At 28.1% G+C, this 13,295-nt stretch overlaps 1 protein-coding gene across 1 annotated transcript in view; it reads left to right on the forward strand.

The window, feature by feature from the left end:
• The first annotated feature begins 2,158 nt into the window (after positions 1–2,158).
• LOC119613379 overlaps positions 2,159–13,295 on the forward strand; it is a 74,634-nt gene continuing 63,497 nt past the window's right edge. Inside the window, exons 1-2 of the mRNA XM_037969413.1 lie at positions 2,159–2,174; positions 10,907–12,495. Of these exons, the coding sequence (XP_037825341.1) occupies positions 2,159–2,174; positions 10,907–12,495 (1,605 nt within the window). The remainder of the gene's footprint in view (positions 2,175–10,906; positions 12,496–13,295) is intronic.

Raw genomic sequence — 13,295 nt, forward strand, 5'->3', positions numbered from 1 at the left:
AACTCACAAAAAACTACGAGTAAATGTTTAGTTAAATATATTTTGCTATTGTTTGTGTAGATTAAAATTTTGTAATTAAAATTGTTATTCTTTTTAAAAGTTAAGTGTTGTAACATTAAAATATTGCAGCAATATTTGCTTATTTGTTTTTTAAGTTTTACAAACTTACATATGAGGATTTAAAATAGGTCATACCTGAAAGAAAAAACAAAATAAAATAAATTAATTTAAAAGCAACATAATATTTTTTTGAAATGAATATAAATGATCAAAATTATTTAAATGCCTAAAGTACTGAACTGAAGAAGTGCTAAACTAGAACTGAATTAGAACTGAACTAGAACTAGAACTGACCTAGAACTAAACTAGAACTGAACTAGAACGAACTAGAACTGAACTAGAACTGAACTAGAACTGAACTAGAACTGAACTAGAACTGAACTAGAACGAACTAGAACTGAACTAAACTGAACTAGAACTGAACTAGAACTGAACTAGAAACTGACTAGAACTGAACTAGAACTGAACTAGAATGAATAGAACTGAACAGAACTGAACTAAAACTGAACTAGAACTGAACTAGAACTGACTAGAACTGAACTAGACTGAACTAGACTTAACTAGCACTGAAACTAAACTGAACTAGAAACTGAACTAGAACTGAACTAGAACTGAACTAGAACTGAACTAGAACTGAACTAGAACTGAACTAGAACTGAACTAGAACTGAACTAGAACGAACTAGAACTGAACTAGAACTGAACTAGAACTGAACTAGAACTGAACTAGAACTGAACTAGAACTGAACTAGAACGAACTAGAACTGAACTAGAACTGAACTAGAACTGAACTAGAACGGAACTAGAACTGAACTAGAACTGAACTAGAACTGAACTAGAACCTGACTAGAACTGAACTAGAACTGAACTAGAACTGAACTAGAAATGAACTAGAACTGAACTAGAACTGAACTAGAACTGAACTAGAACTGAACTAGAACTGAACTAGACTGAACTAGAACTGAACTAGAACTGAACTAGAACTGAACTAGAACTGAACTAGAACTGAACTAGAACTGAACTAGAACTGAACTAGAACTGAACTAGAACTGAACTAGAACTGAACTAGAACTGAACTAGAACTGAACTAGAACTGAACTAGAACTGAACTAGAACTGAACTAGAACTGAACTAGAACTGAACTAACTGAACTATAACTGATCTAAAAATAAATCTAACAGAATGAAAAAATTGGCTTAAGTTAAAATCTGTTGGCTTTCATAATTTTTTAGCTTTTAATATAAAACTCATTTAAATTAAACAAATATTTGAACAATTTCACGTCTTTTCATATTAAAGAATTTCTAAAACAAACAACTTTAATAAGTTCTTCTCATGAATTTTTCTCAATTTGTATAAAAATTCTAAAAAAACACAAACATGAAAAAGCGATCAACTTCAGACGTTATACATATGTCAAGACAACAGTATTAGAAATATACACACACACTCCCATACTTGTAACAAACATGATGCAACATAACAACCACCAATATAACTTAAGTGCATAATGTTGCACGGTAAGAACAGGTTCACTTTTTTATATAATTTTTTTGCTGCTTAAGAAGAGCAGCAGCAACATCTTTGTCGTCGTCATCACCATCATCATCTTCGTCATTTGAAAAGTACTTGATGTTGCAGTTGTACAGTGCTTAAATCTTTCTTAAGTATCTTGACAAACACACATATACACACACTTACAAGTGACTGCCGAGTGTTAAGAGTTGAAGAGCCGCATGAAGGTACAAATATTAAGACGGGAATGGGAAAAAATGAAGCAAGAAAAAAAGACCAAAGGCGGTTTATAAGTTAAGATAGAAACAAAGTCAAGTGTGGCAAGAAGAGCAAAAAAAGAGGAAGATACAAACTAAATCAACAATCCATACAGCAAGAAACAAACAACTCTTTCAAGATTACAACCAACGAAAAAAAAACTCTAAGAGGAAATATACAAAAGCTGGAAAAAAAAACTTAAAAATAAAGGAAAACGAAACAGAGATTCAATTGAAGACCATAAAATGCTTGTTGATTTGTTGTAAAGCAAATAAACTTAAAAATTTATAAAGAAATAAAAAACATCTAAGAAAAAGCCAACAACTATGACTAAGAAACTAAGTAAGTGCTGCTTGAAATTGAGTAGAAGTAAAGAAATCAAATAAACTTTAAGTTATTTTATAAAAAAGAAAAAAAAAAAACAGCCTGAACTAGAAAAACAAAATACATACTTAAAAATAAATAAATAAAAATCTAATAAGAATAAATAACAACAATATGAACAATATCACTTTTGCTAGAAAATGAAAGCCATTTTCTGTTTTATATATTGATAAATATAAACAATTATTGTTTTATTTAGAAAGAAATCAATACATTTTTAATTAAATATAAGATTTTGCACATTTTAAGCAAACATACACTAGAGCGTATGAGACATACAATTTATTTTTGTTGCAAATAATATTAATCATACGCCCAGTATTGTTATAATATTTTCCTGGATTTATTTATTTGCTACGGCAAATACGCGGAAGCAATTGGTTCATTTTTAATGAAATTTAACCATCAAATAAAAATATTGCAGTAGAGAATATTTTTTTATTAGAAAATAAATATAATATTAATATAATGCTGCGCAAAATATATAAAAATAAATGTTTTCCTTAATAATTTTCATATTATTGGTAAAAGACCATAAACTAGTCAGTTCTAGTTCAGTTCTAGTTCAGTTCTAGTTCAGTTCTAGTTCAGTTCTAGTTCAGTTCTAGTTCAGTTCTAGTTCAGTTCTAGTTCAGTTCTAGTTCAGTTCCAGTTCAGTTCTAGTTCAGTTCTAGTTCAGTTCTAGTTCAGTTCTAGTTCAGTTCTAGTTCAGTTCTAGTTCAGTTCTAGTTCAGTTCTAGTTCAGTTCTAGTTCAGTTCTAATAGTTCAGTTTCAGTTCTAGTTCAGTTCTAGTTCAGTTCTAGTTCAGTTCTAGTTCAGTTCTAGTTCAGTTCTAGTTCAGTTCTAGTTCAGTTCTAGTTCAGTTCTAGTTCAGTTCTAGTTCAGTTCTAGTTCAGTTCTAGTTCAGTTCTAGTTCAGTTCTAGTTCAGTTCTAGTTCAGTTCTAGTTCAGTTCTAGTCAGTTCTAGTTCAGTTCTAGTTCAGTTCTAGTTCAGTTCTAGTTCAGTTCTAGTTCAGTTCTAGTTCAGTTCTAGTTCAGTTCTAGTTCAGTTTCTAGTTCAGTTCTAGTTCAGTTTAGTTCGTTCTAGTTCAGTTCTAGTTCAGTTCTAGTTCAGTTCTAGTTCAGTTCTAGTTCAGTTCTAGTTCAGTTCTAGTTCAGTTCTAGTTCAGTTCTAGTTCAGTTCTAGTTCAGTTCTAGTTCAGTTCCTAGTTCAGTTCTAGTCAGTTCTAGTTCAGTGTTCTAGTCATTTCTAGTTCAGTTCTAGTTAATTCTAGTCATTCTAGTTCATTTTCTAGTTCAGTTCTAGTTCAGTTCTAGTTCAGTTCTAGTCAGTTCTAGTTCAGGTTCTAGTTCAGTTCGAGTTCAGTTCTGTTCAGTTCTCGTCAGTTTTCTAGTTTCAGTTCTAGTTCAGTTCTGTTCAGTTCTAGTTTCAGTTCTAGTTCAGTTCAGTCAGTTCTAGTTCAGTTCTAGTTCAGTTCTAGTCAGTTCTAGTTCAGTTCTAGTTCAGTTCTAGTTCAGTTCTAGTTCAGTTCTAGTTCAGTTCTAGTTCAGTTCTATTTCAGTTTGTCTAGTTCAGTTCTAGTTCAGTTCTAGTTCAGTTTATTAGTTCAGTTCTAGTTCAGTTCTAGTTCAGTTCAGTTTCAGTTTCTAGTTCAGTTATAGTTCAGTTCTAGTTCATAGTCAGTTCTAGTTCAGTTTCTAGTTCAGTTCTAGTTCAGTTCATAGTCAGTTCTGTTTCTAGTTTAGTTCATAGTTCAGTTCTAGTTCAGGGACTAAAACAAAGAAAGAGATCCAATAAAAATTATTTTCAATTACCTAATCATATTACATGTTCATCATTATATACAATTCATTTTCTGTTTTTAAATTTCATTACCATCATGGGAACTCTTTAATCTAAATATCCTTCATCTGTACTTTACACAAAAATCTTATATAAAAGAAAATCATCTTAACTATCACACCAACTATTTTCCATTTTTTCAACTTTCCCCAAACTTTGTTTAACCCCATAAACTATTAACTACCGTCCCTGTAGAGGCCTACTAACCTTATTTTTAAATGGAAAGTAGTAACAAGACATAAAGAAGCCCAAAATGCTAATCAGCAAAAAAAAAACAATCATTTTGGGACCAAGTTGTTCATGTAGAGGAAGTAAACATAAAGAGCAAAATAAAAACAATGAAAGTCTTGTTGCAATGTATGTGTTTCCCAGGAACATACAAACTCTGGTTTAATAAAAACAATACTCAATTTATTTTGAAAGAAGGAAGGAGGGAAAATAGTAAAAATGTAAATAAAAACTGTAACTGAAAAACTAGCCATATTTACTTATAAACACTTCCGGTTTAGATATTTGCGATGAACAACAAACACATACAGAAATAAAAATTATAATGAAATACATACCAACAATACAGTGATACCAGTTTACTTGTTGGTACAGTATAGAGCAAAAAAGATTTTTTATGAATTTTTTAATTTATTTTTTTTTTTTTTTTTTTTTTTCAAATAAATTTGTATAATTATTTTTTTACTGTGAATTTTTAGTGAAAAAATAAAATAATGTCCGTCCTTCCGTTTGTTTGTTCAAAGTTTTTAGTTTTTATTGCCCCCTATTGTAAAAAAGCAAACAAATGCCAACCGATCAATGCCCGAAAAAAACTAATTTCAATGAAATGGTCAAGAAAAAATACAATAATATAAACAGTACATACACATACTAGTAAACACTAAAATTTACATATAAAAATACATGTGAAGAAACATAACCCACTTCCCAGCGTACTACAAAAATATAATTTTTCTGAAGAACTCGAATTTATAAATTTTAGATCATTTAAAATGATGAAAGAAAATTAATTATTACTATATTGACATCAAGTACATAGACATTTAAATCAGTAGCGGTAATTTATTACGAAGTCAAAAATCTCCTAAAAAGATCTCCGAACTGCCGGGTCTCTCATATCCATACTCGAAAACCAAAGTTAATATTAACACCAACACTTGTAAATAAACGTCAATATAGTCATTTAATAGAGGTATTGTATACATCTACATACATAGAAGTAAACAGACATACTCAAATCTGCATGTATTTTCAAGTAAAAGTATGTATGTTTGTATTTGTTATGGGTGTGTTGGTTTTGGTTTTTATTATGTATACAGGGCTTATTTAACGAGTTTTTTTTTTCTCACTTTTGTAGTTATTTTATATTGTTTTTTCTCTCGTTTTCTTGTTTTTTGGCTAAAAACTTTCACTATAGTTGTTATTTTTTACTACTATAAAATTGTACTTTTTTTGTTTGCCTGGTTCTGGGTCTTTAATAAAATGTTCCTTTTTTGTTGGCATAGTACACAATTTTTATATGAATAAAGATTTGATGTTTTTTTCGGAGGTTTGTCAAAGCCAAAGGCTAGTTTTAAGGTAAAGGTTCTCTTATGGTTACAAATAAAACTATTAAATATTCAAATCCAAATGTCTTGAATATAGAACAAAATCTGAACTAGAACTGAACTAGAACTGAACTAGAACTGAACTAGAACTGAACTAGAACTGAACTAGAACTGAAGTAGAACTGAACTAGAACTGAACTAGAACTGAACTAGAACTGAACTAGAACTGAACTAGAACTGAATTATGTTTCTTAAATTAGTGTAGAATATCTTAATTTAACAGCAACAATATATTCCTTATTTTCCCTCTACACCCATGACGTATGATTAATATTTCTTCATTTAACCACAAAATTATTTATCAATCATACGCCCAGTTACAGCTCATCACCTCTCATTTATTAAACACATTTCTTACAAAATTTAACTTTATGAAAGCATTTAAATCTAACGTTATAAAAATACTAAAGACATAAAAATATATTTATTATATACTTTAAGCATAAAAATATTTTTTTTTATTTTTTATTATTTTATTGATTAGCTAAACGCTTCATTGATTTATAGTTAAATAAGCAATCAATTGTTGGTTAAGCAGAAGGGGGCAAAAGTGATGGAAAAGGTTTAGGCAGAGAAAATTTTGTTGTTTAAGAAAAAAAAAATGTTGTTATTGTTGTATTTCTAATCTATAAACAAATAAATTACAAAATAACAGCTTAAGTCAAATAAGTGAAAGGAAAACAATAATAAAAAGGGAAATAAATAAAAATAAATGAATTACCTTTAAAGAAGAAACAAAAATAGGAAAATACATGCTTAAGTATAAACAAACTGATATATAAGTAAATAATAGGGAGGGCCTCTTTTAAAGGACATTTGAAAAGGTTTTAGAGTCTGGAAAAGTTCATTAAATATAATTTAACTTTACAAAAGCCTCCTTAATACTAACTAAAAGTCTACTTGAATATGTGTAAGAAAAAAGGTTTTTTTTCTCTAACATTTATATACAGCAAAAATAAAGGTTTTCCATCATACATACTCAACCATAAACACAGCAACAAACTGAAAGAGCAAAAACCTAGCATACACATAGGCTCAAACCGAGATGATTTAACACATAAATACAAATAAACACAAATCAAGCGTAAATAATCTAGAAAAAATAAGTAACAAACCTACCACTCTTCCCCTCAACATACAAATATAGTAACGGAGTTCAACATAGGCAAAAGTAAGAAAAAAATAGAGACCCAAACAAAAACACATACACACCCACGCATAACTAATACTAATACACCTATATGAATGGTTAAGAGTTTGCTATTTAAGCTGAATGTAATTTTACTCTTCAATATTGTATGAAAGGTAAATCAACTGGTATGTTTAGTAACTTGTTGTTGTTGCTGCTGCTGCTGTTACTTGTTATTGTTTGTATAGACATTGTAGCCTACTATTGTTGTTTTTAGATCTATACTAATGTGCTCATATGTCACTCGGTGTCAGTTTGATGGAAATTGAGAAACCAAACCATTCATTCATTCAGTCAATTCATTCATTTATTGTTGTTGTCTTTAGTATGATATAGAAGGAACGAGATGAAGCAACAACAATAGACCTAAGCTGATTATAAATATGCCAATTGTGTTCAACCAAATAGACAATACTACAGCATTAGGAAAGCACAGAAAATTAAAAAAAAAAAACAAATTCATTACACATAAAAAAAATTGAGGAAAGTTTGCTGTTTAATTAAATTTTCTAATCAAATCCATGAAGTTGGTTTAGATATGTTATTTAACCATAATTTAACGTAATTTCAGTCAATATCTGCTCACATTCATAAAAAGTTAGATTAATCTATTGGGCTTTAACTACTGCTTATTATTGCTTTTATTATAGTATAACTTTAACTCTAATAACTGCTCTAGTCAGCAGAAAAATGTGCTATCAACTATATTTATAATAATGTCCATAATCATTTATTTTCGCTTGATTTGCAATATGTGTATATTTTTATGCAGGAAAAAAGAAGAAAAAATGTTCAAGACTTTCCTGTAGAAATATAAAAAAATACTACGGTCACTACACACACTCGAATAGGGATATCAATAGAAACTGATGTATGAACCCGGCAGAGTAAAGAACTGGTATAATCTGAATGTCATATATAGCAAACATTGTCTATTTAGTTAGTTAGTTAGTTAGTTAGTTAGTTAGTTAGTTAGTTAGTTAGTTAGTTAGTTAGTTAGTTAGTTAGTTAGTTAGTTAGTTAGTTAGTTACCTAAAGCCATACTTACCATAGTAAATATAGTATAAATTTACTATAGTAAATATACCAAAAATTTACTCATAGTAAATATAACAAAAATTTACGTTACTTTTTAAAACTACCGGGGTTTTCTCAGCTTTGAGTAGCTATTTATGTCTTTTTATTGCCATTGTAAAGGTTTGACAAAGTAAGTGATTATTTTTGTTAACACATCATTGCATTTTTGTAAAAACATTAAAACTATTGGGAAAAACAGAAGCATAAAGAAAAACGTTATATAAAATGAATGAGTGTTGTAAGGGAAACATGCTTTTTAATACAAATTTGTTTCATACATTAAAAAGGAAATGTGTTTGTAGTCATATAAGTTTATAAAAATATATAGAAAAATTAGGTCAATATTTGGAAAAACCAGGGAAAGCATTGAAAAAACTTATAATGCCAAAATACGTTTCAAAAGGTAAAATAAATCTAAAAATTTTAATATTTTGGAAATCATTACTAATTTATAAAAATTTATGTTTTTAAAAATTCGATTAAATGTAAAACAAGTTTAGGTTTCTATACTAATGTGGTTTTTATTTTCTTAATTAAGTATTTGTTTTAAATTTAAAATCAAAAATTTATTTATTTTTTTTAAATTTCCTCTACAAAACTAGTTTCCACTTGCTACTTGCAATTTCCTTTTATACATTGCCTTAGTTGTCATAAAATTTTATGGTTTTTCCTTTATACTATTGCCAATAGTTTTTGTTTTTTTTTTCTAGGAATTTTATTCTTGATTTTATTCTACAGTTATTGGGAACATGCGTAGATTTTTATTGTTTTTACTAGTGTTTCATCCTTTTTCAATTTATAAAATTGGTTACAGTTAAGGGTGTGTATTAGAGGAGTAGAAGAGGCATTTCTTTTTTGATTACTGTATAGAGATGTTGACGATGATGATGATGAAGATGATAATAAGACTACAAATGTTAGACTTTTTCACATATATGGATTTAGGGACTATTTATTGTATTAAAAGTAAAGAATGCTAAACATAGTCAAAATCTATAGATTTCTTATTGAAATGTTTTTGTATCAATTCACTTAAATGAGAATTTTCCCAAATAGAAACACACACTTGAATATTTACTTGAAGCAGTGGTGGGCAAAAGCTAGGTACTTTACTTTCAAGAAGTAAATCTAAAATTTAAACTTGTGAGCTGTTCAGTTTTAAATTCTATCCTTTCTACATCTGGTATCGGCAAATATCTGAACAAAACTCAAAGTGATTGGAGGGCTCTTTTGTTACTATCTGCCAATAACTACTCTAAAAGCTCTTGTTTGCCTACCTCTGTTTTATTACAAGTGTAAGTTTGTTTTTAAAGATTTCGTAGTATGTAGTATCTTCTTGTCTTTTATAACAGTTGTTGTTGCTGCTTATGATTTGTTACTGTAAAAAATGTTATTTAAAGTATAATAAGATTATCTCTTATACAATCATCAGCAACATTGTTACTAACTAGATTGTGTAATAAGCTACAAAACAATTCAATTGTCAATAACCATTTGAACAAAAAAAGAAACAGTAACAGAGGGTTAGTAAATCGTGTAAAATGTGTGCGGAATACAAGAAAAACTTGGTTTTGCAATTTATATTCTTATGGTGAAACATGATGTAACTTGATTTCATAGTTAATTTTTTTCTTCTTTATAATTTTCACTTAAAGATATATTTCATTGTTGTAGAGTTTGCAAAGCTTAATCTAAATGGAAATGTAGTGTAAAATAGAGATTAAATCAAGAATTTACTATAGTAAATATAAAAAAAATTTACTATATAGTAAATGCAGACAAATTGACTATAGTAAATATAGCAAAAATTTACAATAGTAAATATAGCAAAAATTTACTATAGTAAATATAATAAAAATTTACTATAGTAAATATAGCAAAAATTTACTATAGTAAATATAACAAAAATTTACAATAGTAAATATAGCAAACATTTACTATAGTAAATATAGCTAATATGTAATATAGTAAATATAGCAAAAATATACCATGGTAAATATAGCAAAATTTTACAATAGTAAATATAGCAAAATTTTATAATAGTAAATATAGCAAAAATTTACTATAGTAAATACAGCAAAAATTTACTATAGAAAATATAGCAAAAATTTACTATAGAAAATATAGCAAAAATTTACAATAATAAATATAGCAAAAATTTACTATAGTAAATATAGCAAAAATTTACTATAGTAAATATAACAAAAATTTACTATAGTAAATATAACAAAAATTTACTATAGTAAATATAGCAACAATTTACTATATTAAATATAGCAACAATTTACTATAGTAAATATAGCAAAAATTTACTATAGTAAATATAGCAAAAATTTACTATAGTAAATATAGCAAAAATTTACTATAGTAAATATAGCAAAAATTTACTATAGTAAATATGGCAAAAATTTACTATAGTAAATATAGCAAAACTTTACTAGAGGAAATAAAGAAAATAATTACTTTAGTAAATATAGCAAAAATTTACTATATTCAGTCCCTTTTCTAACAAATATAATTTAACAATATTTTTCTTTAATAATTATCTTGTTTTATATTCTAAGTTAAAATTGCTATTTTAATTAGTTCCTTTTTGCAAAAGTCCTTCCCTTAGGATCAGCAAAGTCCTTATATAAAACCCCAAACAACAGGAATTTGTCTATCATTTTGCACAAGATTCACAAGACCATAAACTGTAACACAAATAAAACTTATGTTATTTGACATTTGTAGCAAATTATTGCTAACTTGACAAGAACAACAACAACAACAACAGAGATAAACTTATGTTATGCATAAAACACACCAAGGGGAATAGGAAATAATAACAGGACAATTTAAATATAAAGCAAAAAGCAACAGGATACAAACAAACAGAAAATGAAACTTATAAAATAAAACAAACAAAATTAATAAATATTTGTAAATAATATTTATATAACTTTTTTTGCCATCTAATTGCAGGTATTTCATATACACAACAACAAAATATCAAACCACTATTACACCAACAACAGCAACACCAGCCCGCCGCCAACGACGACAAAACATTAAACTCAAAATGGAAAAATCATTATGCAGCCACTCAACCACAGATCATGGCAGTGACCACAGAACATCAACATCAACGTCAGTTAGCCCAACCCGATCTAGACGAAGAAAACTATGCAGCCTACACAGATGACAATGAATTAAACTTAAATCGGGGATTTAAAGCTCATTATGATTATGCTACTGCTAGACAGCAGAGTAAATCAAATTCTCATACTAATAATTATAATGTTAATAATAATTTAAATTTAAAATTAAATAATAATGATGAAAGTGAGGAGGAGGAGGAGCAGGAAGTGGATGATGATATTGAAGAGGATGATGATGATCACAAACATAAATTGGATCATGTAAATACAGAAAAATGTGCCAAAAATTGTAAACAAAACCAAAAAATGTCCCAAGATTTAAAACTAACCACAGAAACTAATAATAAAAAATACCAGAAAAACAACAAAAATAATCATAAAAATAAACACAACAACAACTACTATACACCTATGTCTTCTGCTTCTTTAACTTACCATGATGCTAATGAGGAGGAACTTAATGAGGCTCTAAAAGATGTTACCGATGATGATGATAATGATGAGGAGGAGGAGGATGAGTCTACCACTAAAACAATTTCAACTTCTTCTTCTTCTACTACTTCAACTTCTTCATTTCTGCCCGTTACAGTTACAAATTCTAAACTGAAAAATACTCATAGTTTACAATCCCAAATGCCTTTAAAGAGTGAACGTAACGTTTATTCATACTCACATGAAAGTCCTGCCAAATTAAGCTTAAAAGCTTTAACGAAAACTAATAACAAAGAGCACCAAAGAATACATGTAGCCCACCGGCTGCAACACAAAGAAGTTAAGACGCATAGGGAAACCAATAATTACAACAAACAAAAGCATTATAGGGAAATACAAACAAAACAAAAACACAACAAAAGCTTTAATAAAAAGAAATTACAAAACAAGCGATCTCGTCGTGAGACCGAAGAAGAAATCCAAAGTATACAACCCAGCAATGAGAGTACAAAAGCTTTTGCTAACCAAGAGCTAACCACCTTACCGATAGTGCTGACAGAAAGCTCTGTGGTAACTGCTATGAGAGAAGAATCTCCTGCACTTTACCTAAATGAGACTTTAGTCAAGCATTCTTTGCCAGCTGCTAAAACTAAACGTTCTCATTCGAATGTTAGAGTACCGGTAGAGGTTCTAAATAAACCCAAGGAATCTATGGTTATTATAGATGACGGCGAGGAGTTTGAGGGTGCAGCAGAGCGCCAAAGAGAATATGCTTCGATGGGTCTTATAGGGCAAGACGATAAAAGTGAGGATTATTTACATGATGAAGAGCCTAGAGTTTTACCTTTGAGGCCGGTATTGCCTAATCCCTATGAGGATGAGGAAATGTCTGTGGTGTATGCCGAACAGCATTCCGAGATTCGTTTAATGTGTGAGGTGGATTTGGATATTGCCTCCAGTATGTGGTACAAAAATGGACAGGTGAGTGTTGAAATAGCAATTAACTTTTTGTACCATAGCAAATGTTGTAAGTTTACCATAGCAAATGTTGCTAAACTGTTAATATAAACAATTAAAGAGAAAGTATAGTGAACTTATAGTAAATATAGCACAAATCTACTATAGTAAATATAGCACAAATTTACTATAATAATTATAGCACAAATTTACTATAATAATTATAGCAAAAATTTACTATAGTAATTAAAGCAAAAATTTACTATAGTAATTAAAGCAAAAATTTACTATAGTAATTAAAGCAAAAATTTACTATAGTAATTAAAGAAAAATTTACTATAGTAAATATAGCAAAAATTTACTATAGTAAATATAGCAAAAATTTACTATAGTAAATATAGCAAAAATTTACTATAGTAAATATAGCAAAAATTTACTATAGTAAATATAGCAAAAATTTACTATAGTAAATATAGCAAAAATTTACTATAGTAAATATAGCAAAAATTTACTATAGTAAATATAGCAAAAATTTACTATAGTAAATATAGCAAAAATTTACTATAGTAAATATAGCAAAAATTTACTATAGTAAATATAGCAAAAATTTACTATAGTAAATATAGCAAAAATTTACTATAGTAAATATAGCAAAAATTTACTATAGTAAATATAGCAAAAATTTACTATTGTAAATATAGCAAAAATTTACTATAGTAAATATAGCAAAAATTTACTATAGTAAATATAGCAAAAATTTACTATAGTAAATATAGCAAAAATTTACTATAGTAAATATAGCAAAAATTTACTATAGTAAATAT

The sequence above is a fragment of the Lucilia sericata genome, unplaced genomic scaffold (assembly GCF_015586225.1).
Source record: "Lucilia sericata isolate MDLA Ls3-8-SP2 unplaced genomic scaffold, ASM1558622v1 Contig000039F_arrow, whole genome shotgun sequence".
Classification (NCBI taxonomy): domain Eukaryota; kingdom Metazoa; phylum Arthropoda; class Insecta; order Diptera; family Calliphoridae; genus Lucilia; species Lucilia sericata.